Genomic DNA, 28,000 nt, shown 5'->3' with positions numbered 1-28,000 from the left:
TAAATGAAAAAAAATTCAGATATTCATTATTTTAATTCTTTATTATTGTCCATTTCATCTTTTTTCAACAGATATTTCATAATTGCCTCCAGCCCGTCTTTTCATCCATATGTTATCTGTGACTAGAGGTCGACATGACATGAGTCCTATATTGCACACTGAGACCGGTCATCCAAAACTCAAGCAATGGCCTGTCCTCCTCTCGGGCCCCCAGCATCTGGAATGCATTTCAAAAATTTAGTTCAATTTACTTAAAGTTTATTTTAGATAAGTCACCAATAAAAAAAAATTAATAAACCAAATCATAAAATTTCCAATGAATAAGAGAAATCAAAATAAAAAGTTATTCCATTTTTATTTCTCATTATGCAGTAAGTTCAAACTTGTAAAGTACTTCTGGGTCTGGATAGTTCTTCCTTATATTCATAAACAAAATGGACCGAGGGACCTTACAAGACAAATGGAAAGAACTGCGATTAACTCTTATGTTCAAAATTACAAACAAAATGACGGCCATCTCACCAGAACAACTAGACATACAATGAAATTCAAGCATTCAAATAAAAACCCTCTAAAACATCAATCTGCAAACTCAAACGTCTTCATATATTCATTTGCACCCAGCACTATCAAAGACTGGAATGATCTTCCCGAAGATTTAGACACCTTCAAGAGAAGAATATCAAAATACTTCAGCTTAAACACCAACACAAGCAAGTACCTCCCTTACCAATATGGGAGGTCAGAAACCCCACTCAGGAGAGGCAGAGAGAGAGAGAGAGAGAGAGAGAGACAGAGAGAGAGAGAGAGAGAGAGAGAGAGAGAGAGAGAGAGAGAGAGAGAGAGAGAGAAAGAAAGAGAAAGAAAAAAGAACTCGGCCAGAACAGAATATCAACTGATTTTTTAATTAGAAGTTGTAATGACCTTTTTAAACGCACATATAACTCGTAAGCTCGCCAAACTGTACTATGATGCTACAGGTACTTAGAGATCCACCACTTTCATTTAGCAACCTGAGCTGTTATTAGGGGAATATCTTTGACACAGCAAAATCATTGGAAAATTTCAGAGAAAATCCATAATTCCAGGAGTTCTGTGGAAGATTATCATCACTGAGATCTAGCAGCTTCTAATGGTGCTCACACTACTATGTTATGACAATCGACCCAATTAGCAAATTCCGTACTGCCTTCGTGCACCGTCGCAAACCCACCCGGAAGCTTCATCACAACGCACCGTTCAACTATATGCAACGGGCACATGTTGGACAGGTGGCAAGTCCCCACTGATGCAATGAGCGTGCTGTTAAGCAGGTTCTCCGCCAAAGTCGATTGGCTGTCACCCAATGCCTCCTCTTGCTGGTGGAAAAGCCTGAGATCTAGCGAAAAGTACTTTGAAATAGACTGATGAGCTATCCAAAGGGTAGTAAGCAATTGCCACTGTTCATTTAACACACATTAAATTTTAATAAATTCCTGTTCCATGGATGTTTGGGCTCTGAAAGCCTACTCTGAAACGTTTGGAAAATGGTGTTTACCGAGTCATTTTTCAATGAAATGTTTAAAACAGATTAGACAAACATACTTGTAACAGTCTTTTCATTTCCTCATCTGATCTCTTGATTGCTGGCCGTGTGAAAGTATAATGCACTTTGACTTTACTGAAATATTTAAAAGAATATGAATAATGAATTAAAAAAAAAAAGATTTTCTGTTTGGGAAATAAAGTTCAGAGCCAAGCAGCTCATCTGGTAGAGCATTTAGTTGACATAAAAACAGCTCTAGTTGGATCATGCAGTGATATTTTTTTTCATGACACCTAGCTGTGCTACACAGCAGTGACACGGTGAAATAAGTTAGATCTGACTGAAAATATTTTGTGATAGACAAGGGTTCGATCCAAAGGTATTTGTGCCATTGTGGTCCAGTGGTTTGACACTTGTCTTGTGACAGGTAGATCCATGGTTCAAATCATGTTGATGGCAGTGTCAAGTTGATCACACCTTACCACCATACGCATGAGTAAAATGAGTACCTGGAAAGTAACACTTATATCTGTTAAAAAGAAATTATGATATCACCTCAACTCTCTCCTTCCCACCATAATATATATATATATTATAATCAAGAATTTGATTGAAATGTCACACCAATACAACACACAAAATGAATTTTTAAACTCAAATTCAATATCAATAAGTACATTCTATACAAAATTATGTTGTGCAAAACAAGCTTTACAAAACATTACATTCTTGTTAAAATATAATAAAGATTTTTCTCAAATATTGTGATGTATGCGATGAAATGAATCTAAATTTTTTTTTATGTTTGTATCGCAATGACAATGAATGTGACGATTTTCCTACATTTGGTAAGGCGAGTGTTAAAGGTGTCATGTCTCCTATTACAGACTCAGTGTTGATGTTGACTGTTGGTTTGGGACCCTTTGTAAAGTCCAATGAGCACATTAAGTGGATCATAAAGAAGCTCACTTAACTAAAAAAAAAAAACAAAAAAAAAAAAAAACAAGCTATTGCAATGTCCATTCCTTACTTCAAAAATCATTATAAACTCACACTTCAAGGTGTCTCATACTTCAGAGAGACAGAGTGCTTCAAGGAAGACATGGTTTTCTTTGCTTTAACCCTTTAAAAGCCAAATCTATTTAAAATTGGAGATGGTGACGATGGTGATGATGACAAAGCTGCTTCTGCAACTGAAAATGATGATAATGGTGATGATGATGATGATGTTGGTGGTGATGGTGATGATGATGATGATGATGATGATGATGATGATGATGATGATGAGGTGGAGAGTGAGTATGACAAGAAAGATGATGAAGACTATCATAATCATCATTAAGATGATTATTGTCAAAATGTTAATAAAAATATAAAAAACCAAAACCAAATTAAAAACAACTTCTTAAGATCTTTATCATATCAGTCCTTACTTCATCCATTCCTCCTTGAGACAGTTAAAACAAGATTCGACAACATCTTGGCTGAGATTACGATTACACAGGGTCAGGAGCATTCGACTCAAAACAGTGGGGACTGTAAAGGTTAAAGTTGATTTATGATACATATGATACATCAATATCATCGGATGGATGAAACAACGTTGGAGGAGGAAATAACCAAACGAGATGAGGATTATATATAAATATATATATATATATATATATATATATATATATATATATATATATATATATATATATATATAAATATCAGTGATGATAATGACAATTTGTCAAAAAGGAGGAAAATCTACAGGCCCGTCAGTCAAGCCCAAATCTAATGAAAATATAACATAGCTATTCATAGTTATTTGATATATTACTAATTCGAAGCATTTCTGATCATGAGACACATCCTGACCTTTTGCAAATATAAGTTAATGAATTGTCTTTTCCAACAAACATTTTAGAGGCCTATAATGCTGACCATTATATCAAAAGATTATGATAAACTTTTGGCCAAAAGACCAGGAGGTATTTGTTTTTACATAACAAACCCGGCTAGTGTCTGTATTACTGCAACCTTGTGATGATGCAGCCTATAAATAAGAATCTTTAATCAATTGCAAAACATATTCCATCAACAGAGCAAATTTAAATTAGCCTTTAAACAACCTTACATCGGTCAGCCTAACTTACTGTTAAATATTATCTCTTTATTACCAAATGATATCTATAAACATAATATGAAGATAGAAGGGTGGCTGAGAGAGAAATATGGATATGAGAGAGAAAGAGAGAGAGAGAGAGAGAGAGAGAGAGAGAGAGAGAGAGAGAGAGAGAGAGAGAGAGAGAGAGAGAGAGAGAGAGAGAGAGAGAGAGAGAGAACTCTGCAAGAATACTTTATGACTTAATTTTTAATTTTTTTTTTTCATTGTTTTATAATTAGACATAGCCCTAAATTGTAATGAATTCTATTAACAAATTCAGAACAATCAAAAAAAAACCAAAAAAAAAAAACAAACAAACAAAAAAATAAAAAGGAAGAAGAAAAAAAAAAGACACGCTTATAGAACATGAAATCGCCAAATGTACTATCATGCTTCAGCTAAAAAGTACACACATATTTACACCCATTTGCTCCATCCCCTTCCATTTCGATCATCTTCTCATCCATGGCCACCATGTGTCTTGTGCTACTTTTGACATTTGGCGCCAGTGTGTCTAGACTAACGTCAAAAATATGGGAGTGTCACCAAAATTCATGCAACTGAGCAGAGGTGTCAAAAAATGATACAAGGCATATTGTTTTTTTTTTTTCCCTGAACTACCAATTAGCGGAAAATGTTTCACATGGCAAAAACAGCAGAACATTTATGAAAAAATCAATCCTAAAATCCCAAAATTCCGCGGAAGATTATCATCACTGAATATATATATATATATATATATATATATATATATATTATCCTCACCTCATTTGGTTATTTCCTCCTACAAAGTTGTTTCACCCATCCATTGGTATTGATGAAAAATACCAACGGATGGATAGAACAACGTTGTAGGAGGAAATGAGGTGAGGATAATAAATAATTCACTCCAAAGAAACTGTAGATAGATAGATAGATAGATAGATAGATAGATAGATAGATAGATAGATAGATAGATAGATAAATAGATAGATTGGTAGACAGACAGATAGATATATTTTTCACAAAATGTTTTTCAGCAACATTTTCTTTTCGCCTCCAAAAAGTATAAAATGAAATGAACAATTATGAACACGGGTACAGTGGAGTCCCATGATTTGATAGAAATCAATGCGCTTCACAATGTTTCATCCTCCCCCTTTCCCGATACAAGTTCTATTTCATAATGTAGAAGTTAAGAAGTCACCTGTTCCTTATCTGTGCAAGCACCGTGATACTATCAATCAATGTCTTAGACGGGTACCCATTTAACATTTATTTTAAAATTAAAATGAAAAAGTATGTGACATTTCAGTTTTCATTCCTGAAATTAAGTTCATTTTCCTCAGGAGTCTCATATTTTTGACAACTGATTGAATTTTTAATATATCTAGGTTAACCGGACATAATACAGGTTTGAGGCATTGGGTTTACATATTTAGTACCACCAATATTCTATCCGCTAGTGACTGTTCTCAAAATAAAGAGTGATAGTGGATTTATTTCTTCTTTAGTACAAATTAACCCATATTTAGTATCACAAATATACTCCCCATTAGTGACTATTCTCAAATAATGAGTGAAAGTGGATTATTTCTTCTTTAGTACAAATTAACCCATATTTAGTACCATCAATATACTCCCCATTAGTGACTATTCTCAAATAATGAGTGATAGTGGATTTATTTCTTCTTTAGTACAAATCAACAAAGCAGAATTTTACTCTTCATAAAGTTTCTTACTTCTCGGTGGCAAGGTGATGGGACTGTTAATTTTAAACTGATAATTTGGGGTGACGTTATCCTCTTCCTCATCTCCTGCCTCCTCGCTAAAATCGGATGAATCGAGTAGATCTTCCCCAGAATGCAGGGAATCCAAGGGGATGATTTCTCTAGAAAGGATGTCCAACACCACGTGGTTCTTGGGTAAAGGGGGAAGGTGGCAGTTAACATCTGACTCAGGGGACATGACTAGAAACAGATGGGGCAGATGACTGCTGCCTTTTGGCAAAAACCCCTGAAATATATAAATCATAAAAAAAAAAACAAAAAAACTTGAGCATTTATATAGAGTAATATCCACGAAACATTCTCAAAGAACTTTACAAGGGATCCCAAGCCAACAGCAACACTTAACATGTAGGACAAGACATGATGCCTGTTAGGCGATATTACAACTTTTTTTGTCACTGAGACAACACTGTTAACAAACCAGGTACTCATTGAGGATGGTGAGAGAATGTAAGTAAAGAGCCTTTTCCAAGGACTCAACTATGCACTGCTCAGAGTGGGATTCGAACCCTGGACCTTCTGGACCACATAGCCACTCAATTACATGCAATGCCAGTCAGATTCAACAAGCACAATAGATCTCAAAGAACTTAAAATGAACAAAGAACAAATTTGATTTTCAGGGATGTCCTTTGCTAAAACAAAAAAGGCTGAAATGTTTTTGCGTATAGACCATATAACAATATTTCTTGCAAAACTTCTCTTCATCAAATGGTATAACCCTTAAATCATAAAAAAAAAAGATAAATTAAATATCCATCTAGCTCCCCCTTAACTGTTGCCTTTAAAAAATTAATAATTTCACCTTTAAAAAAAGATTAGGCCCATGCATCCGGAGTTTATCCTAGTTTCTATAGCATGAATTGAACAATAGCAAATGCTTGCTACCCCTTGGATAAGAACACTAGTCTGTGACAACGTACTTTCCACCAAGTCTAACAGACCCAGCTACCCTTGACTGCAATTAGGATCGATCACAATCCCTTTGAGTATGAAGTGAGTACTCTACCAATTGATCTATCAGTACCCATCTAATACAGAAACAAATTAATTTAAAATTCATAAATGCATAGCACAGCGAGTAGAACAACGCATTATCTAGCTCGTATCACCTTCAATAATTGGATGACTGAATTAACTAGAGACAGTTCATGTCCTCTGATTATGATCTGGTTGCCAACAACAACGTGATGAGCTAAAGTCTGGAAACTGGCACTACCCAAACACTGGAACAAATATCAGAAAAAAAAAACAAACAAAAAAAAAAACATGAGAAAATGAAACAATGGGATGGTAAATCAGTCTCCAATTCTTCTTAGATTAAATCAGTGCTGACGTTGATAAAAAAGTTTAAAAAGAGGAACATTTTGAACAATTGCGTATAAGCCCCATTTTTACTGCATTAACCCCCACCTTTCAACCAATTGAGATGATAAATCATCCTTGATACTCGAGCTAACTTCTGGAGAGTGGAAAATTGCACCTCTGTGTTCCACCACATATAAAAAACAAAAAAACATGAGCTTTTATATAGCGCAATATCCACTAAATGTGCTCAAAGCACTTTACAAAGGGTCCCTGACTAACAGCAACATGTAACATGTAGAATGAGACATGATGCCTGTTAGGCGATATTACAAAAATTTTTTTCAACAGAGACAATGCTGTTGATGGCCAGATAGTCATCTTACACTTGAGTATGGTGAGAGAATGTCAATAAAGAGCCTTTTCCAAGGACTCAACAAATGCTGAATGAGGCTCGAACCCAGGACCTTCCGATCCAAAAGCGAGTGTCATACCACTAGTCCACATAACCGCACATCAAATCTCTTACTGATGGGGAGCGGGAGGGGAAGGGGAATGCAATCCTTTAAAGGAGGAAATTCCTCTTCAGATCTGAGGACAATCATCAAGACCATTTAATGAATTTGTAATATTTATTTTTATTAAAAAACAGAAAAAAGTCTTTAAAATCCCAAAGCCACATATAAGTGTGGTAGCTGTCACATAGCGATAAAGCTGTCACACAGCGATAAAGTGTCAATCTTATTGAAGTGTTTCCAAGCATGATCAATGACATTGAAAAGGTGACACTGATTGCAAAATTTGCTATATTGCATCCTTGGGAAAGACACTTTATATACATTACTCGACTAAAGATTGAATAAGAATCTAGCTATAGATTGTGACGAATATTATAAGAGAGCGTGTACAAAAATGACACTAAACAGGGCAAATTGTACTGGGAGAATAAATGAAACATCGTTTTAAGTATGATGAGTTAAGCATTCTCATGGAAATGCATATGTAAATGTTTATTTTTAAAAATCTTATTTAATTTTTAACAAATCTAAAATCAATAATGTTGGCTACAGTGAACAGAAATGAACTATCTTTCTAAACAATTTTCATAAATAGAAAGATGGAAACAAATTTTGCAACTATAATAAGTCCAAAGTAAGACGAAGGTCTGACACTTGCAATGAGTGATCAGAAAAGTTTCAGATTTTATAAAATAACAAAATCAATTAAAAATAAACAACAGCAACCCCCCCCCCCCCCCCCCCAAAAGAGCCAAATACCCCCAAAAAACAATAATACAACCTTTCTTAGATGACGGAGGTTATTTACAAGAGGCCCTTCCTGATCAGCATCGCAATCTTGTAACGGTATGACTTCATTGATATCACCACATGCAGAGCTTGTCTTATTATTACCATCCTCACTGCATAGGTTGGTTGGCTCCCCTGACTCCAGATCTTCGTCAACTACTTTACGAGTGTGAATCATCACAAACCCTTCCTCCGTTTCTGAAAGTAAAAAAAAATCAATAATTATTTCCAGTTCTTCTTGTTCCTTAGGGGTCCCAATAGCTCAGATGGTAGAGCACTCACTTTTCACACAAAGGGACTGAGATCGACCATAGATGAAGAAGAGATTTTATTTCTGAACCCTTGTCCTCCACCAGTGATTGGATTGCTGGGTCTATGAGATATGGCAGAAAGTACTTTGAGATAGATTAGCATCCTTTCCAAAGGGTAGCAAGCAATTGCTATTGTCTCTTTCACATAATAAAAACCGGGTTAAACTCCAACTCCATTCGACTAAAGGCTCCAAAAGACTAATTCTTCTTCTTGTTATTTATCCATTCACTTTTCACATTTTTCAAAGCAGTACAATGCTAAGGACTTAAGGGAAGAGTGCAGATTAAATCTAAGTTGCCTAGTATATATTTTTAATCTTGCAGCAAATCTTGGCCAGCATCCAAAGCAAAAAATAAGATCAATAAGCATGGGTTGACGTTGTCACTGTGGCTTAACTGAATTTTCTTTTTACGTTTTAAAATCGGTTTCTCCTCAAAGATTCAGGGAGCAATCAGACTCAAATCAACGAAAGAAAGAGATAAAAAGAAGAAAGATAAAAAGTTGTAGATATATCAAAGTTACAGAGAGATTTTATTCATAAATGTCTCAGATTTTTTGTTTGTTGCTTTAGGTCTCTTCCAACACAATTGAGGTTATATGAGAGACCGCTGAAACAAAAAAACAAGCAATCTAACAAAAATAGTACAAATGTAAATCAAAATCATAACCTAAAGATATCATAAGCTAAATTATAAATAACCAAGAACAAACAGGCAGAAGATTTACAGAAAAAAAAATATACCCTGTCAAAAATACAATCACAAACCAAAGAAGCAGGATAGGCTAGTAAAGAGAAGAAGAAACGACATCACTATCGGATCGTACACCCATGCGAACATCATAGGTATATGATTCAAGGGTGATACTCCCATCCAACCACCCGCGTCTCAGATTTTAAAAAAAATTTGAATTAAAGATATGGACAGTGATTTTTTTTCCAAAAAGTCTTACAATTTTCAGACTAAATTCTTAAAATATCAGACATTTTATCAAACATATCACTCTTTACTATTTTCATAATAATGCTGAGATACATTACACAAATGTCACTGAATATCAACAACCCAACCAACCTTCCTGCTTTTCCACATCAATGATTGAATCTTCTGTCGGGGGTCCCTCCAACAAAGTCTCTTTGGTTTTATTTCCACAAATCCGCAAAATCCAAATAAAAGCTGTGTGCAACATGCAAAATACGTTTTTGTCAGCTGTTAATTCTTGTAAGGACCTTGTAGTTTTGTTACCCCCACCCCTTTGTTTGATGAAATTGGTCGGCTCCACAACGCTTTGCAAACGGTATGGCCTTTGTGGACATTTTGCTTCTTCCAAGTCAAAAACTTTTTGCGCCTGAAGAGAATAATAAACACGTAAATAATATTCAAACAAAATTAAATTGAAAAAGAACAGATGCGATTTATAATTTAAATTTCAAATTTTGTTGGCACAAATAAAATTGATAGAAAGACGCCATTATCTTCATAAGACAAATCAATCTTAATTCTTGTCCCTGGTTAAAATTACTCTTGACAGGGGAACAACATTTCTTAAGACTCACTTAAGGCTCTGAACTCCAAAATCATATTCCCTGGCAAAGTTTAAGACTTTATTCAGTTGAAAATGAGTCATTTCAAATCATTTAAAGATTTTCCTTTAAAAATTAGATATCTGCTAATATAGGACAAAAACACAAGTATAAACGCAAGTTTTAATCCAAGAATTTCATGAGCTTGCAAAGTAAAAATTTAAATCAAAACGAGATTTTATAACTCAATAAACGTGATATAATATCATTACACCCCTTATAATAAAAAAAAACAGTTAAAAGAAAAAGAAGTATTTAAAATTAAAGAGAATGAAGGCAAAACAAATTAAACGAATTTAAAACGTCGATGGAGAACAGTCTGCACTATTTAAATTTGACCTCATAAGCATGGGCCACAGGGCAGAGTTTTACTTGCCTTCTCTCTCTCTCTCTCTCTCTCTCTCTCTCTCTCTCTCTCTCTCTCTCTCTCTCTCTCTCTCTCTCTCTCTCTCTCTCTCTCTCTCTCTCTAATTGTGTAAGTGCGTCATCACTGTAAGTGTTGATCATAAATGGACGATTAACGACCCATGACCGTGGATTTATGAGTTTTGAACACATGCTTACGTCACAAAGGAAATGAAAGACAAAATAAGATAGTAATGGAATAATCAATGTTAAACAATGGACAATCTTTATAGATTTATGGTGGCCAAGTAACTCAACTAGAGCATTTGACTCACAAGTAAACAGAATTAGTTTGAATCTACACTTCATTTAAACTATTTTTTCCAACCTCTATGTCCTTCCAGCAGTGTCTGAGTAGCTGGATCTAAGGTAGAGATTACAAAAAGTACTTTAAATTTGACCACAGTCCCGTGAAGAGAGTTGCAATGCAATGTATATTGTCCATGTAGAGCTACAAAAATCAGACAAAACTCTATCAACTCAATGGCTTTAACTGTGTGAATAAATTGGAAGAAACTTTCTAACAAGATGAATCACAAAAGAAGAAGGCTGTAACAAGTTTCCTATTTTCAAAAAGGAAAAAAAAAAGGTTCTAAGTTTATTAAGTTAGTGCCTGATACTTTTCAATAATAATTTAACCATGTCATCAAACCATTCAAAACAATAAAAGGGCGAGACCTTTTTCTGGAGATTTTCGATGATAAGCTGTATATTTTTAACAAGGAAAGGCCAAGAATTGAGTAGATAAATCTTGTCCATCATGATGACTAGTATTGAGTACCAACGGTTCAAACCCCTGGCTTGTGTATCTCGGATGTAGAATGTATAGCTCAGCACCTGGCCGCATTGTTCATCTCCGAAAAAGATTGGCCCCTCACGACCTGGGCATACCTGGAATAAGAACAACATTTTTTTAAAATATTTTCTTGCGTGTTTAACTAAAGTTCATTATGTCTCCTAACAAAAAAAGGAAGTATTAGAATTATGACAATCAGAGGACTAGGAGGATTGGAGAGACATGATTGCCACTGCCTGTAGAGATCCACCACCACTTAATGATGATGATGAAGAAATACAAACATTTATTTATTACTACCCTGCCTTTCAGGAATGGATCAGATTCGAAGAGAAAGGACTTTTCAGAGTTATTTGAATTCGTTTCTTAATGATATTTCATAATTGAAAATATAGAAAATAAAATTATGATTTGTTATATGAAATATTTTTAATTTTTAATTATTTATTTTTTTTTTCCAATTTTTCATTCATTTGCCATTTCAGCTTTGTAGTAGGCATAGGGCTAAGAAACTTACCTCACAGCTAAGGCTACGAATACAAGCCTGTCTAATGCGTGTAAACACTTCAGGGTTGTTGATGTGTTTGGTACTGACATAGCTCACCTTGGCTTCCACGTCATGACTTACAAAATCAGTCTGTGCAGAACTGCATCCCTGAAAATAAAGAAAAACCGTCAATTAATTCATCATCAACAATCTAAGTGACATTAAGCATATCACTTTTCACTTTTCTTGACCAATTGCCATTTGCCAGTAATATTACTAGATCTACAGCCTCAGCTTTCTCTCTTAACTTAGCTATGAACGTTTGCCATTCTTTCTAATTAGTGTGGCCAATAATCTCAATGGTTTTAAGTTTTCGAGCAGTTTGAGCCCAATGTATTTATGGGTAATGAAACTTGGTAATGTTAAAAAAGGAGTGCAGAGAAGCAAAGAAAGCTTCATTGATGAAGAATGCAAGAAAATAGAAAATCAAAAACAGTCTCAAACAAAGCCCTTTCGAGTGTAAAATTAACTGGAAGAAAAAGGTCTATCACCCAAAGTCAATTGCTTAAGAGATGCAAATGGAAACATAATAATGAGCAATGATACGATTTTAAATCATGGGCACAATCTATAGAACATCTTTACCCCAAAAACTTGCCAGAGAACGGTAGTGGTACAACAATCATGATTTTCATGCATGCCACGTCTGTAAACGAATCTCCATTTTTTTGGATGAATAAAGTATATCTTATCTTATCTAATCTTATCTTATAGATGAAGTAGAGGCTGCTTGCAAAGAAATGAAGCAAGGAAAAGCCATTGGACAAGATAACATTTCAATTGAGCTTCTGGATGGACAGAATGATTTAGGAATACACATACTGATGAAAGTTTTTAAAATGATCTGCAACAAAGGCATCGTACCAAATAAGCTGAGACAGTCTGTCTTTATCACACTCCCAAAAAATGCGGGTGAAATAGATTGTGATCAATACTGCACAATCAGCATAATGATCAAGTCACAAAGATCCTTCTAAGCATCATAATGAAAAGAATGAGAAATAAGATTTCATCAGAGATTGGTAGGGAACAATTCATCTTCATGATAGACAAAGGTATTCTGAATGCCATCTTCACATTAAAAACAATTATTACAAAGGTCTATTGAGAAACAAAAAAGCCTGAACCTCTGGTTCATGGACTATTCAAAAGATTTCGACTCAGTTAAACATAAACTTTTTGAAGTACTCACAGCAATTGGAACAGAGCAATATGACCTTCGCCTTGTGAAACATTTGTACTGGTACCAAACAGCATGTGTAAGACTAAATATTAAAAAAGGAGTGAGGCAAGGATGTGTGTTATTGCCATACCATTTCAACATGCACACTGCAATAATCTTCCATGAAATTTCAACTAATCAGCAAAGGGGAAACCATCAATCAAGTTAAAAAGTTTAAATTCTCAGTGCAACCATCATGAATGACGCTAGAGATTTTGTAGAAATAAAACAAAGAATTGCACGATCACTAAAAACACATTCCAAAATCTAAGACCAGTCATCTCTAACCAATATTAGATGATCTTGTCTCTCCTCTATGCGTGTGAAACCTGGACTCTGGACACGGAATGACAAAACTGCCTTGAAGCTCTCAAAATGTGGTTATACAGAAGATTCTTAAACATTAAACGGTCAGAGAGAATAATAACATACAAAGAAGTTTTGCATAGTGAAGGGCAGACCTGCCTTGTTGAAAATCTAAAAATTCGTAGTTTTTAGGAGATAGAAATAGTTGTTGCTGTGGTCAACTTTATAGATCAACAATTTATGCTCACAATGATTCAATAACACTTTAAAATCCTTAAAACTATGTAGTCTGGCATCAACTTTCATTTTCAATAAGTTTTAACGACTTAGAGATGCTCATAAAGTTCTGAAGTTTGAGCCCAATTTTCGTAATTCTATTAATTTTTCGTAGTAGTAGGCAGGTGTAAAGAAATCTCTACTGTGAACATGTGTCCCCAGATTATGCGAGAAGAAGTAGAAGCTGCTTGCAAAGATGAAAAAGGGGAAAGCGGTAAGCCAAGATAGCTTCTCAATAGAATTGACTGACGCCCTCGACGATCTGGGAATAGACATTCTGACAAAAGCCTTTAATGTCTTATATGATAAGGGTGAATTGCCTAATGTCTTAAGACAATCGGTATTCATTACAATACCAAAAAAAAACAAGGTACTCTTGACTAGTGACCAACACAGAACAATCAGCATAATGAGCCAGGCCACAAAAATTATGTTAAGAATACTTATGAAAAGAATGAGGAGCAAGATCTCTCCAGAGATAAGTGACGAGCAGTTTGGTTTTGTTAAAGAAAAGGATACGGTAAATGCAATCTTTACATTGAAAACATTAATGCAACGGTCAATCGAAAAACAAAAATCACTTTATCTATGCTTCATTGATTATTCCAAAGCATTTGATTCAGCACAGTACGATACGCTATTCAAAATCTTAGAAAAGATCGGTATAGACAGTAAAGACCTTCGACTTGTGAAAAACTTATATTGGAATCAAACAGCGTGTGTAAAACTGGATTATGAAACATCAGACTTCTTTAACATCGAGAAGGGAGTAAGACAAGGTTGCATCTTATCACCGGACCTTTTTAACATATGTAGTGAAATAATATTCAAAGAAATTGAATATGAAAGGCGTCGTCGTTGGAGGGCAGAATATGAATAGCATAAGATACGCAGACGATGGTATTCTGATGGCCTACTCTCCAGAACACGTGCAGAAAATTTTAGATATAGTGGTGTGCAAAAGTGAAGAGATGGGCCTGAAACTAAATATTAAGAAAACCGAATGCATGGTTGTCTCATAGAATGACAACAATGCAACCACTTGTCAAGCAAAGGAGAGACCATCAAACAAGTAAAGAAATTTAAATATTTAGGCACTATCATCACCCATGATGCACGTGACATAGAGGATATAAAACAAAGAATAGCAATAGCAAAAAACGTGTTCAATAAAATGCGACCAGTTGTGTCAAACAACAACCTTAACTTGAAGACCAGAATGAAAGTAGTAGAAACATATGTTATAAGTACCCTTTTATATGGTTGTGAAACGTGGATGCTTGACAAAGAATGTACGAGGAGGTTAGAGGCATTTGAGATGTGGGTGTGTAGAAGATGTTGAGGGTATCATGGACAGACAGGTGTACGAACGAGGAAGTGTTGGAGAAGGTGAAGAATACTGATCGATAACATCAGAAAGAGGCAGTTACGCTTTCTGGGACAAGTGTGGAGAAGAGAAGGAATAGAAAAGTTGGTAACATCTGGGATGATCGAAGGAAAGAGAGCTAGAGGAAGAAAAAGAATGACTTATCTAATTAACCTAAGAATGGCCAAATGTGACTTAAAAAGCAACACAGATTTCATGCGCACCGCAGAGGATCGTGATTCATGGAGACAGCTGACCAGCAACGTGCTCAAGAGCACAAGCCACGATGGATGATGATGAGGCAGGTGTGGCATAGGGAAACCTATACAGATTTTGAAATGAATCAGAAAAAGGCAAATGGGCTTTCTCGGCCATGTGTGGCGACATTGGCACATTAAAAGCCTGACACTACACAGAAACTAAAAGAACTCGTGGTCGTCAGAGGTTGACCTTCCTGACCAGTTTGAGTCTGTCAACAAGCAACATCCCTACAAACTCAGAGTACACGAGGGAGGCAGAGGAAAGGTAGTTGTGGAGGCATATGATAGGCAATGAGCATACAAGTGCAGGCCATGGATGAGTAAGTAATTCATTTAATTTTCACAACGGCACCATAAGATCCTGTCACCGAGGCATTCCATGGAGGAATATAGATAATTCATCAAACAGGACATCTGATGTCAATAGGAATCACCCATATTGTCCAAAAGAGCAAATTGGGGGTTATTAATCTTGCCCAAGGAAAAAAAAAACGAAAGTGCCTGAAGCGGGGCTCGAACCCGGGGCCTTTCGGATCACAGTGCAATGCCTTAACCATTCAGCCACTCTCCCCCCCCCCCTTCAAGTAAGTAAGTGTTGAAGAGTATACCAAAAGATTTTTTAAAAAATAATTATAAAAAAAAATTACATGAAGAAAAATGTTGTTTACTTCTTACCTCACAGACAACTTTTGAATTTGACATAGAGGATGACGACAGGTAGAGCTGCTCAGAGCTGGAAACACTGGTTGATCTATGGTACGGGATACCTCCCTCTGCATTTTCTTGATTTATTTCTTTTGGCTCTTGAGGGCGGAAAGGTTGAGTACTGTAAACTATTCGAGGCCCATGGACTTCACAAAAATGGCACAAAGAAATAATTGCATTCATCTTGTAAAGCGCTTTGAGCACATTTAGTAGATATTGCCCTATATAAAAGCTCAAGTGTATTTTGTTACCTCAACTATGAATGTAATTTGGTTGCTGGTGGAAAATATTGGCTTGGGAGGGATCTTTAAATTTAGTCTTGGGAGAAAACAGAAAAATACAAAGATAAAACGTAAAACAAGATAAGTTAACAGAATTCTCTTTCAGCAGGCAAACTTTCACAACTTATCAACTCATCATCAAATAGAATATAATTTTATCCTGAATTTTTTCAAGATCCGTAACGACAGTAGAAATGTTTTTCATGTCATTCATAATCCGAGTCGAAAGAAGTCATGAGTCAGTTTCTCTATCTCAATGCTTGTTGTTATTGTTATTGTTCATGGTCATGTGACAATCAATAACATATCGTTTCGATATCCATTGATATCGATAGTAGTGCTGGGTCGAGTTTGAAACGATCAAATCGAGCGGGTTTTCGATCGAGTCCTCTAAAATCGAGTCGGTTTCGGGCGGGTTTCGAGTCAGTGACGTCATCGAGCAGTGATTCGTTTGAAAAAAAAAAAACACGAGCAACTCGTTTGCCACAGGAAACTTCACATACCCCTCCCTCTCTTATGTCTGTGGCTGGCTTGACTGCAGCTGGTTATGATGGGGGCTGCCAGATGGCCAAGTTCAAAATTGGTTACTAAGAAACGCTTTTCTATTATTATTCATTTTTTTAAAAAAATCTTTTATTTAAAAAAAATGAAAAGATAAGTTTATCCAACTGTAGTCGATTGTTTTGTTAATCAAAACAAATGAGTTTTTCAAGGGAGTCAGAATGCTTGTGGTGTTGGGCTATTTGGGGTCTATTTGACTACTTGGGCAAGAAGAAATCTGGCTGTCTGGCAGCCTTGATTATGATCGTTCGTCGCATCACACACACATACACACACACACACACACACACACACACACACACACACACACACGCCATCAAACAGTTGTTGATGGTGAAGGGTTGAGACCCCCCCCCCTCCCACCACCATCATCCCGCTGTCACCTTAACATTTCATATTTATGTCGCGCCAAAAGTTGTCGGCCGCCCCCACCTCCCATAATTTGTCACTGGTCGTCATCGCCTCTTGTGTGTGCGGGAAAGGTCGTGCCTTTCATTTCATTATTTGAAAAATAAATGAACAAGAATGGTGTGTTTTTATTAGGTAGGTAGATAATAATAATATTTAGCAGGTTCCACACCCAGACACACACGGATTGCCCGGACACGATGATAACGATGCCGACGACAATGGATGACGATGATGATGATGATGATGATTATCGTGTTTCTGTTTAAAAAATGAAATACTTTAGCAGGTTCCACCCCCACCCCCCACACGGATAGACCGGACCCGAAGATGATGATTGTGGTTTTGCTGGCTGTTACGGCTGTGATGAGGATGATGATAATGATGATGATGATGATGATGACGATGGCGCAGATGGTGATTATTTGTTCGGTCGCTCAGTGGTACGGTGTCTCTTGTCACAAAATCAAGCCTTGTCAATGGCCGGATGAGTGACAGTGATTGTTGAAAATTGTGATCCAGACGTTAAGTCCGTGTGTCAGGCACTTGACTCAGGTGTGAATGTATTCTTATCTTATAAGCAATGACGGGTATTGTAAAGAGCTTTAATACAAAAAGACTCCAAACAGCGATCGGTACCTACTGTACGAAATGGATGTATGGTCGATATGGCGTGCCGGAGGAATAAATTAAATAAAATATTGTGAAGTTCATTGAGCATGGTAAATCCTTGAAAATGCGCTTTGAACTAATACACCTGCTAGACAACTCCGATTCCAATATAAACGACTGATTAATATTCCCATATATAAACTATAGTTAGCTGAAAATCTTTCTTTGTCGGGACTCCAAAAGTATGGAACGAATTAGACAAAGAAATCAAAGGGTCTTTTAGGAGCACTGATTGATTTTAGATTGATTATTACATTGAAATGTGTTGATATTTATTTTATCCATTATTATTAGGGTGGTGGTGGTGGTGGTGATGATGATGATCCCGCTGATATGATGGTGATGATAAATAAATTAAACATAATTCCCTTTATTCATCCCATAGGGGAGATTCGTTTTTCGGGTCTATTCTAAGGGAAGACTGGAATAACCCAAGCGATAGCCGCAGTGCAGCGCCGCAAATTTAGTTAGGGCAAGGTGACTTGCTCAAGACCACTCAGCGGCGGGTGATCGAACTCGGTACCTTTCGGGTGCCAACCAAAGACCGTACCGCTGCCCCTGATGATGATGATGATGATGATGATGATGATGATGATGTGATGATGAGATGATGGGAACTAACAAAGAATACACAGGCATCTAAAATTGAAACATTCCATATTCAAAGCTAATGTTTTACTTTAAAAAATTGAGCTTTACAATATCCACTAAATGTGATCAAAGCGCTTTGTAAAGGGGTCCCCGGTCAACAGCAACATTTAATATGTAGGACGGGACATGCCGCCTGTTAGGCGATATTACAATTTTTCAGACAAAGACAACGCTGTTAACGGCCAGGTACTCATTTTACACCTGAGTACGGTAAGAGAATGTGAGTAAAGAGCCTTGTCCAAAGACTCAACTATGCACCGAGCGCGAGGCTCGAACCCAGGACTTTCCGATCCCAAAGCGGGTGTCATACCACTAGACCATTATAATGCACGAGAGCCATGGTCGACTAGAGTACTACCTATAGTTACGTCATGACTAGACCACATAGCCGCACTACTGTAGGAGTGTTCGTGTTCATTGATAGAGGGATGCGTGTGTGTCATAGAAATAGCCTTAGTGTGTGTGTATGTGTGTGTGTGTGTGTGTGATAGTCAAACTTTAGTAGGTTTAATGAAGTCTTGTCACACACGCGTGATACACCTATACGAATTTCCCTGCCACTGCCACCCAGACACACTAACATCTGACAAGGAGTGAGGGCTGTGGAAGAACCACAGACTACCGTGTGCAAACATTGGCGATTGGTATCGGATGGCAAACTGTGATCGTTTGAATTTGAAATGATTCGAAACACTCGTTACCCCTCCGCTCGCTCGAATCCTGATCGTCTCAAGCTCGTCTCACGTGTCAAGATCGTCTCAAGCTCACAACCCGCTTGATCGTTTTACGATCGAGTGATCGTTTTACTAACTCGCTCTTCCGGCATTGAGATCGAGCACTGACTCGTGGCTTGGCGCTCGGTCGTCGATCGAGTAAAAGCGATCAAATAACCCAACACTAATCGATAGTTCAAGGGAACTCACTCTTGTAAATCAGCCATTAGATACCGGCAGTGACAGTCATCATTGGACTCGAGATTTATTTTTACAACTTTACTAATCGTGGAGATTACTTTCGTTAAAAGATATTTGAGACGGCAAAGATCGTTTTTTACTTCAGCTTTAATAACGGTGAGTGAAATATATACAATCATTTATCCGTAAAAGATTTGAGTACAAAGACGATGATCCTCTCTCTAGCAGACTAAGACGAAACTAAACTAAAATTTTAGAACTGAAAATCGAAATTCTGATTCTTGGTGACTCTGGAATCCCAATCCTAGTGTCGTGTTGACCCGGGCAAAAATTTGTTTCTGACAACATCAACAAAAAATTGCTTATCATGCTTTCATTCTTAAAAAGCTCTATCAGTTATAATCAGTCATTTGGTTGTTTTTCCCCCAGAAAATTCAGAGTGGGTGTGGCACGGGGAGCAAGAGTGGGACATTTATTTATTTAAATTTATTTGATTTTAAAAATGCCACATTTGACTTTATTTGAGCTCAGCAGACTGTATTGGTTACTTAGTTGGACTTGCGTTTTGCGGCTATGTGGTCTTGTGGTATGACACTCGCTTTTGGATCAGAAGGTCATGAGTTCTTCGAGTCTCGCTTGGCGCATAGTGAGTCCTTGGAGAAGGCTCTTTACTCACATGCTCTCACCGTACTCAGGTGTAAAATGAGTACCTGGACGTTAAAAGCGTTGTCTGTCGGAAAAAAAATGTAATATCGTCTAACAATAACAGGTGTCATGTTTTGTTCAAAATGTTACGTGTTGCTGTTGATCAGGGACTTTGATTTGAGCATGTTTAGTGAATCTTCCGCTATATAAAAGCTCAACTTTAAGATATAAAAGTCAAATGTGTAAATAGTAAAGGTACAAAAAGGCCAATGAAATAAGATATGTGTTAGTAGACAGATATTTGGATTGGCACCCTCACCCGTTCCTTAATTTACCACTTACATCCTTCATTAAATAAATTGACCAACAAGCACTTATTACTACCTCACTTTCATGGAAAAAAGGCTCAAAATGTTTTTTTTTTTAAAACAACAAAAATGAAAAGAAAAAGAAATGATATTGTCTTTTATTTTACTAATAATGTCCTCTTTAAACGGTTGTATGTGGGGGGTGAACATGATACTATGTTAAGCTTCCTATAGAAATTGATAGATAACATAAATGCCTTTGCTGAGTCTCTTTAACTTTTAAAAAAATTGTAAATTTCCTTATTTTGACCATTTTTACTTTAAACTTGATTTTCGTTATCTAACTTGAGCTTTTATATAGCGCATTATCAAATAAACATACTCAAAGTGCTTTACAAAGGGTTCCTGACCAACAGCAACACGTACCATATAGAACAATACATAACACCTGTTAGGCAATACTACAATTTTTCCAGCAGAGACAAAACTGTTAACAGCCAGATACTCATTTTTACACCTGAGTACGGTGAGAGAATGTGAGTAGAGAGTCTTTTCCAAGGACTCAACTATGCGCTGAGGGAGGCTCGAACCCATGATCTTCCGATCCAAAAGCGAGTATCATACCACGAGATATAATACTAGGCTGACGAAGTGGACCACATTCATATACAATCTATGCTGGACTGCACTGGTTATATACATTTCACTGGAACTAAGAGATAAACCTTTAATTTAAAAAAAACAAAACAACCAAAAAAACCCCATCAAAATAGTTCAGATATTGAGGAATATACTAGTGAAATGAAATCAAAGTTTTATTTTATTGAAAACTATCTAAAACTGAGTTTTAACTTTAAATAATGGCTAATCAATACCTTATGGAGGATTTGAGAGTCATGATGGCCAATGTCTGCCAGTGGCAAACTAGGTTATGACTTGAATCAGCCCATGCATACACTCCAATACCCATTCCTCGTTCTCTTATTCCTCGTTTGCACAGATTCCTCTACAAATCTTAATATCTGAAATTTATAATTTTTCAAACTTTCTTTGTATAAATTTTACAAATTTTTAGGACAAGGAATATGTAGATGTTCCAATTAGTTTCATTCAGATTTGGTGGTTTTCATGAAAGTGCCCATCGTCTTAATATTTGCTTTGGCTGGGTGACCATTTTCACAATTAAATTCGACTTTCTGAATGCCTTAGCCTTATTTTTAAAAATCTCATGTCATCTGTACGCTTGTTTGTTATTGTTTCATCACTTCTAAATTTTAGCTTTGTGGTCTAGCTATTGATATGACACTTGCCTTTAGAGCTATAGGTTTGAGTCCCACTGAGAGGTCACACAGTTGAGTGTTTGGAAAATGATCTTTACTCAAATTCTCTCACTGTCCTTGGGTTAAATGACTATCTGATTGGTAACAGTGTTTTTTTATCTGTAGAAAAAAATTGTGATAGGCATGATGTCTTGTCCGACATTTTCGGTATCACTCTTGGCGTGGTGTTACACTGTAACATGGGAGGTCCCAGCTTTGAGCCTCCTCGTCAAGCACTTTCATTTTTCTAATTTGGCATGATTATTAAGCCATACTTGGCACAATTGGACAATGTTGATGAATCTTTTTGACATCAGATATTAGTTTGAATTATTATCAGAATTCATTAATTGAATTCCGAGATGATTTGATGTGGAAGGGTGTACTTTCTTCCGAATCATTGCTTTGCCTGTGGGTCAGATTTTCATACTTTCCAAAATTACTACCAATTTGAACCAACACTATAGAGTGGAAATAATCTGTGCCACCTGCCACAAAAGCAAGTCTGCCTTTGATTACAACTCATGTCCTGTAGTGCCTGTATTGGGTCATAAGCTTTTTAGAAATAATATTTGTGTCTTGAGTTATCTATTTTCTTTGTATCTGTAGTGACTGGGTGGGGTTCCTGACCTCCAATAGCGGGCAGGGGGGTCCATACTGTCTTCTATCCCCCTATGTCTGTTTTCCAACATGCTTTCTGTCTTTGTCTTGGAATGAGATTACTTGGTTTTGTCCTGGCTCTGGCCAGAGTCCTGGCTGGGAGGGAAATAGTCAAATACATAGTTATTGTTTTGAGAGATTATATTTTTTTCCTTGTAGATCATCTCTCTGTTATCTATTATTATATTTGTTATTTTTAATGTATAATGTAAGCATCTGAGTGTATTCCTCTTTGTTGGATTTTGTGCTTGTGTCCTGATGAGACTTATAGGTGATCTCAAGCTAAGTACATTGGTGGTATGGTCTTGGAATCTACATCTGATCCCTATTTGTTCCCAGTTCCCCTTTGGCTTACTTTCTCTTCAGTGCTTTAATTGTAATTCTAGAACTTTTAACGATCCCATTTTCTTCCTTTTATTGGCGCTGATATAACTTAAATGTGTTGCAAGCGCCGTAAAATCCTTAAAAACAAAAACAATATCTGTAGTGTCTCAGAGCACTTTGTGGATTCTGCACACTTTATAAATTAATGATTACATAAGTATCTTGCAATGATTAAAGGGGATGCAGAGCTGCTTTTATTTCAAGGTAACTGGGTTTGTCTAGTGGCACCTATTGTTTGGCCGTGATTCAAATGGCAGTGTTGCCCTTTTACTTTTAATTCATCGCTGTTAAAGACATACTTGTGTGTGTTAAAGTCAGTTTTGTGTAATAAAACAATTGACATATTGGTGTAAGGTAACTCCTGTCATTTGTTTGCATTTTTTTTCCAGTTTCATTTGTTGATCCAAAAGCATGGCCCAGCCAGCAGCATTAGTCGTTGTTGGTGTCGCAATTTTGGCGATAAGCATCAATTTTTCAATTCACAAAATTGAAGAAGGTAAGAGGGAAATAGTGTTCAAGCAATTTTTAAAAAATAAAAAAATCATAGATTATTATTAATATTATTATTATTATTATTATTATTATTATTATTATTATTATTATTATTATTATTATTATTATTATTATTATTATTATTATAATTTTAAAAATTATTTATTTACTGATTTTGTTGTTGTTGTTGTCGAAAATATTTTCTTTCAATAAGTACATCATTTATAAAAACTTGCTTTTGATAGAAGCTTTGATTGTATGTCACATCTACCTTCACCAGATTACTTTCATCTAATTCGATTCATAATACGTTTACATGATGAAAGAAAGATTTAATGACACTCACAATATCAAGTCAGGAATCTCAATAGCTCAGTTGGTAGAGCACTTGCCTCACAAGCAAAGGGATCAAGATCGATACCTGATGCAGTCAGAAAGTCAGAATTGTTTTCTGACCCGCCTGTCCACCCAGAGGTGATTGGGTAGCTGGGTCTATTAGATCTGATGGAAAGTACTTTGCGGTAGACTACCAGTCTATACCAGTCGAAACAGAAGGTAGCAAGCAATTGTTATTGTCAGTTTCATGCTATAGAAACGGATAAGCTTGGGTTCTTTACAAAGTATGGAAAAATGATGTTAATTGAGAAAATTTGTTAAAGTCCATAATATTATTTTCATTGTCTCTTTTATTTCTTTCTTTCTTTTTCATTTTTCCCCCTCCTCCACCCCCCCCCCCTCTCCCTTTTTTGGGGGGCTCTTTTAATTGATTTCATAGCGGTGTTAATTTTATTTTATTCCTTCCTTAGGTCACGTTGGAGTCTACTATAGGGTAAGTCTACAAAACTTTTTTTTCTTTAATTTTTTTTTTTTTAATGTTATTTTGATTTACTTTGCTGAACCATGTGTGTGTGTGTGTGTGTGTGTGTATGTTACTTTCCAGATCAGCAATCATTAATACAATGGATGTTCTCACAATGGTTAGCAGGAAATCACTCAAAGGTCTTCAACTATTGAACCATGAGATGTATTGATCAATCATAGAAAATGTATTCCCTATGCAAAATATCTCCTCTGAAAGCCGAGTTTCATATTTTAAGATTGAAAAAATAATTAAAAATAAGACGATTGAAAATGTAAATTTTTGCAACTTCAGTGTTAATTGATTATCGAATTGTCACAGTTAATTTACATTTCATACAGGACCTGTTGTCTGTTTGGCATTCTTTATTTTTATAATTATCACTCTTACATTATAGTCGCCACACTGTTTAAAGCCAGGTAATCCATTCACATCTTGATCAAGTGCAATCTTTTATGTAAATATAAATGCTTTACCCAATGACACATACTCCTGGTCTGTGGTCTTCTAATCATTGTCACCCATCCAGTGTCTGACCATGCTTAACATTGTTTGATTTTGTGATGATATGTGACAGTTTACAGCAAAGCCTTATTTAAATCACAGTAAGATTTCAAAGTGATACTAAGCTGCTAAAAAAACCCCCAAAAAACAACAAGGGAGAGATATTCTGTACGTCCTTAGAGTATGTACCGAATATTTCTCTGTCGTCAATCTGGTTTTTTAGTAATATATTTATGTTGCTATTGTTTTTTGTTGGTGGCGGAAGAAGGGTTTTGACCCTGAAATGTTCTGTATTAGGTCTTTCATTCTTTTTTGAAGATGTTATAGTCATTTTTGTTTATTGCTTTTTTTACAGTAATATTTCAAATGCTTTTCTCTTCTATTAATTTTCATATGTTTCTATATTTCAATAAACCAGGGTGGTGCTCTCCTCTCCAGAACCAGTGAGCCTGGATACCATTTCATGCTTCCTGTACTGACATCATTCCGATCTGTGCAGGTAAGTACTCATAGTAGAGGGCTGCCAAGTGTCCCGCATTTCAGCCTAGTTGTTGATAGTTATAAGTATTAGGAGTATATGACTGTGATAGGACAGTTTTACTTTATGTGCTTGTGTGCATGTGCACGTTTATGCAGAAGTATAATTCTGGATAAAACATGCAAAATGGAAAACAAAAAAAGGTTTAAAACGCGTAAGTTATGGTTTATTTCATTATCATCCTCTATGGTCAATTAATACACATTTTGTGTGTCTGATTAGTCCCTTCAAAGTTTATGTAGTTGATGTCAGATGATACTCTATTTTAGGGGGTGGAGGGGGGGGGGGGGTCGATGACCAAGGTATTATTGTGTTGTCTCCTATCCGTGGGGTTAATGAATGAGATATTTTATGCTACCTCCAATTAGTACTACAATTGCGTACTGTTGGGCTCTGTCCCTGTTTAATTTTGGAAGTGTGTGTTTATGTATATACACTCGCCTATTATTACATCCCTCCTTCTGCCCTAAAATATCACTCATTTTGACTTTCTAAACTTGGCAGCCCGGATAGTAGTAACAGTATTTCATCTTTGGAAATAGTATATTGGTAATTTAAGAAAATAATCATATTTTTAGCTACATTGCATTCAATTTCAAGATGATGTAGACTTTGAGAATGACAAAACCTATTTTAAAAATGCTTGATTTTTGTTTGGCTCATAAGGCAAGAACACTGTAAAATCTGGTGGTTAAATGTTATAGTGGTTGATGTCGGTGGACATTCTGGTCCTGAAACCTTATTCTAAGATAATCAAAATAATTATGTCCTTTTATTTGAGATGTGGCCTTTCGTTTGATTGAGGTTCAGAATTAATTCAAATCAATTGTTTTTTTCTCATTTTCATAGTCTTTAATTTATAATTCTTTATTGCAGACAACACTACAAACTGATGAAGTCAAGAATGTGCCATGTGGTACAAGGTAAAAAAACAAAACTTCTGCTATATTTTAATTGAGCATTCATATAGTGCAGCATCCATTGAACGTGCTCAAAGCACTTTACAAGGGGTCCCTAGCCAACAGAAACACTTAACATGTAGGATGGGACATGACACCTGTAAGGCGATATTACAATTTCTTCCAACAGAGACAGCACTGTTAACAGCCAGGTACTGATGCACTCGAGAATGGTTAATATGTGGGTAAAGAACCTTTTCCAAGGACTCGACTATGTGTCGTTGAGAGCGGGACTTGAACCCTCGGTTTCCAATCTGAATACGAGTGTCATACCACTAGACCATAGAGCACACACAAATTTTCGACAAGAACAGTGATTTTCATACTGTAGTCAATTTAAAAAGAAAAGTATTGAACTTTATTTCAAGAGTAGAATGTTCATGATTATTTCAAAGTTTAAATTTACTTTCACTTCTTTCTATCTATTACATCATTTTTATTTTTATACTTTTTCCTGAATGTTTCATATATATATATATATTATATATATATATATATATATATATATATATATATATATATATATATATATATATATATATATATATATATATATTATATATATATATATATATATATTTTAAAATTTTATTTCAGTGGTGGTGTCATCATTTACTTTGAAAGGATCGAAGTTGTCAACAAGCTGGATATCAATGCTGGTGAGAATTTTATTTTTAAATTGTAAAATCCAGAGAAAGAATTTCAATCGTTATTAAGAATTGTTAGATATTGATAATAGTATAATGGAGAGTTATTAGCTAAACTCGAAGTCAAGTGTTAAAGCTTTATAAAATATTAATCCTGAAAAAAAAATTTGATATATGGCTGTTATTATGTCTTGATGAAGCTGATGGTTAAAACTAAATATTAAGCTTTTTCATTTAAGAGTTCGAATTAAAGCATTTATTAATGAGAGTGAGTTTTGTCTCTTTGATTTCATTTTAAAATAGCAGTGAATTTCCTACTTCCTATTACTTTTACTTAATTTTCTCCATATAGTTCATTTGGACATATTCTTGACGTTAAATATTAATAATATAAGTATAATATTATAGATATTGACAGGATAGGTCAGAAAAGGCAGTTGCTTCTGGTGATCAGGGTGCTAAAGCTGTCGATAATATAGATGATATTTATAATCATGATGATGAGAGTACTTATCCATTTTTATTTTCTGTTTTGTGTTCAAAAGTCTTTGACATTGTGAAAAACTACACAGCTGATTATGACAAGACCCTGATCTATAATAAAATTCACCATGAGCTCAACCAGTTCTGCAGCAGCCACAATCTTCAAGAGGTTTACATCGATTTGTTTGGTAAGTCTTGCATAGTTTACATTGATTTGTTCAGTAAGCCTTTGACAGTTTACGTTGATTGGTTTATTAATTTTTGTACAGTTTACTTTGATTTGCTTGGTAAGTCTAGTACAGTTTACATTGATTTGATTGGTAAGTCTTGTATAGTTTATATTGATTTGTTTGGTAAGTCTTGTTTAGCGCAACTGCAATACATTTTTGATATTTTTTTCTTTTAATTCTAGATTCTGAGAAGGTTTGTTATGGAATGGAAATAAATTTAAATCTCATCCCTTCTAATTGCAAATCCTTTAATGCAAAGGAAGTGTTTTAAAACGTGTGTCTCCTTTGATATCATGAAAACGTTTTATAAGTGTAAAACATTCATCATTGTTTTGCTTTTTTTTTTTTTTATGACTTAGTTTTTTCTTTCTTAGGGTACATAAATATATTGTTTGTGTCGCTTCCCATTGAAAACCATTTGTGTTATTAGGATTGGAGCAGGCGTTTATTGAAATAATTCTGCAGCGGTCAAATTTTTAAAATTTAATGTTAAGGCATTTGTGGATCATATCCACAGAAATGTCATCACCTATGCCTTTTTACATAAGGTAGGGGTGCTTCTACATTATAAAGCGCATAGGAGAGAAGATTATTTCAATTTTTAAAATATTTAAATTAAACTATTCGTAACCTAATTTTGTTATTAAACA

At 35.5% G+C, this 28,000-nt stretch overlaps 3 protein-coding genes across 4 annotated transcripts in view; 2 read left to right on the top strand and 1 right to left on the bottom strand.

Moving 5' to 3' along the window:
* LOC144973468 (core histone macro-H2A.1-like) overlaps positions 1-28,000 on the top strand; it is a 592,749-nt gene that overhangs the window by 18,808 nt on the left and 545,941 nt on the right. The window lies entirely within an intron of this gene.
* Positions 26-16,455, bottom strand: LOC144973461 (folliculin-like). Its single transcript, XM_078915931.1, has 10 exons — positions 15,806-16,455; positions 11,671-11,808; positions 11,036-11,248; positions 9,444-9,717; positions 8,051-8,256; positions 6,559-6,672; positions 5,399-5,672; positions 2,959-3,061; positions 1,585-1,660; positions 26-217 (listed from the first exon to the last, which is right to left on the bottom strand). The coding sequence occupies exons 1-10, from the start codon at positions 16,016-16,018 to the stop codon at positions 113-115; spliced, it is 1,716 nt and encodes a 571-aa protein (XP_078772057.1). The 5' UTR covers positions 16,019-16,455; the 3' UTR covers positions 26-112.
* LOC144973469 (erlin-2-like) overlaps positions 19,324-28,000 on the top strand; it is a 26,917-nt gene continuing 18,240 nt past the window's right edge. For both annotated transcript variants that reach the window (XR_013645548.1, XM_078915943.1), the window contains exons 1-7: positions 19,324-19,478; positions 23,028-23,134; positions 23,937-23,959; positions 24,912-24,992; positions 25,908-25,954; positions 26,588-26,649; positions 27,183-27,308. Coding sequence is in view for 1 of the 2 variants with exons in the window: in XM_078915943.1 (XP_078772069.1) it covers positions 23,050-23,134; positions 23,937-23,959; positions 24,912-24,992; positions 25,908-25,954; positions 26,588-26,649; positions 27,183-27,308 (424 nt within the window). In the remaining variant the exon portion in view is untranslated. The remainder of the gene's footprint in view (positions 19,479-23,027; positions 23,135-23,936; positions 23,960-24,911; positions 24,993-25,907; positions 25,955-26,587; positions 26,650-27,182; positions 27,309-28,000) is intronic.

Source organism: Berghia stephanieae, chromosome 5, assembly GCF_034508935.2.
Source record: "Berghia stephanieae isolate SIO BIC M18660-M18661 chromosome 5, UCSD_Bste_1.3, whole genome shotgun sequence".
NCBI lineage: Eukaryota > Metazoa > Mollusca > Gastropoda > Nudibranchia > Aeolidiidae > Berghia > Berghia stephanieae.
The sequence above is the reverse complement of the archived record's forward strand: the minus strand, read 5'-3'. Positions and strand labels throughout refer to the sequence as shown.

Excerpts from the sequence above, each read along its gene's own strand:
- LOC144973461 (XM_078915931.1), bottom strand. The coding sequence starts at position 16,018 with ATGAATGCAATTATTTCTTTGTGCCATTTTTGTGAAGTCCATGGGCCT. Across the intron at positions 9,718-11,035 it reads TCGAAAATCTCCAGAAAAAG|GCGCAAAAAGTTTTTGACTT; the intron begins GTCTCGCCCTTT and ends TATTCTCTTCAG. Across the intron at positions 8,257-9,443 it reads TGATGTGGAAAAGCAGGAAG|AAACGGAGGAAGGGTTTGTG; the intron begins GTTGGTTGGGTT and ends TTTTACTTTCAG.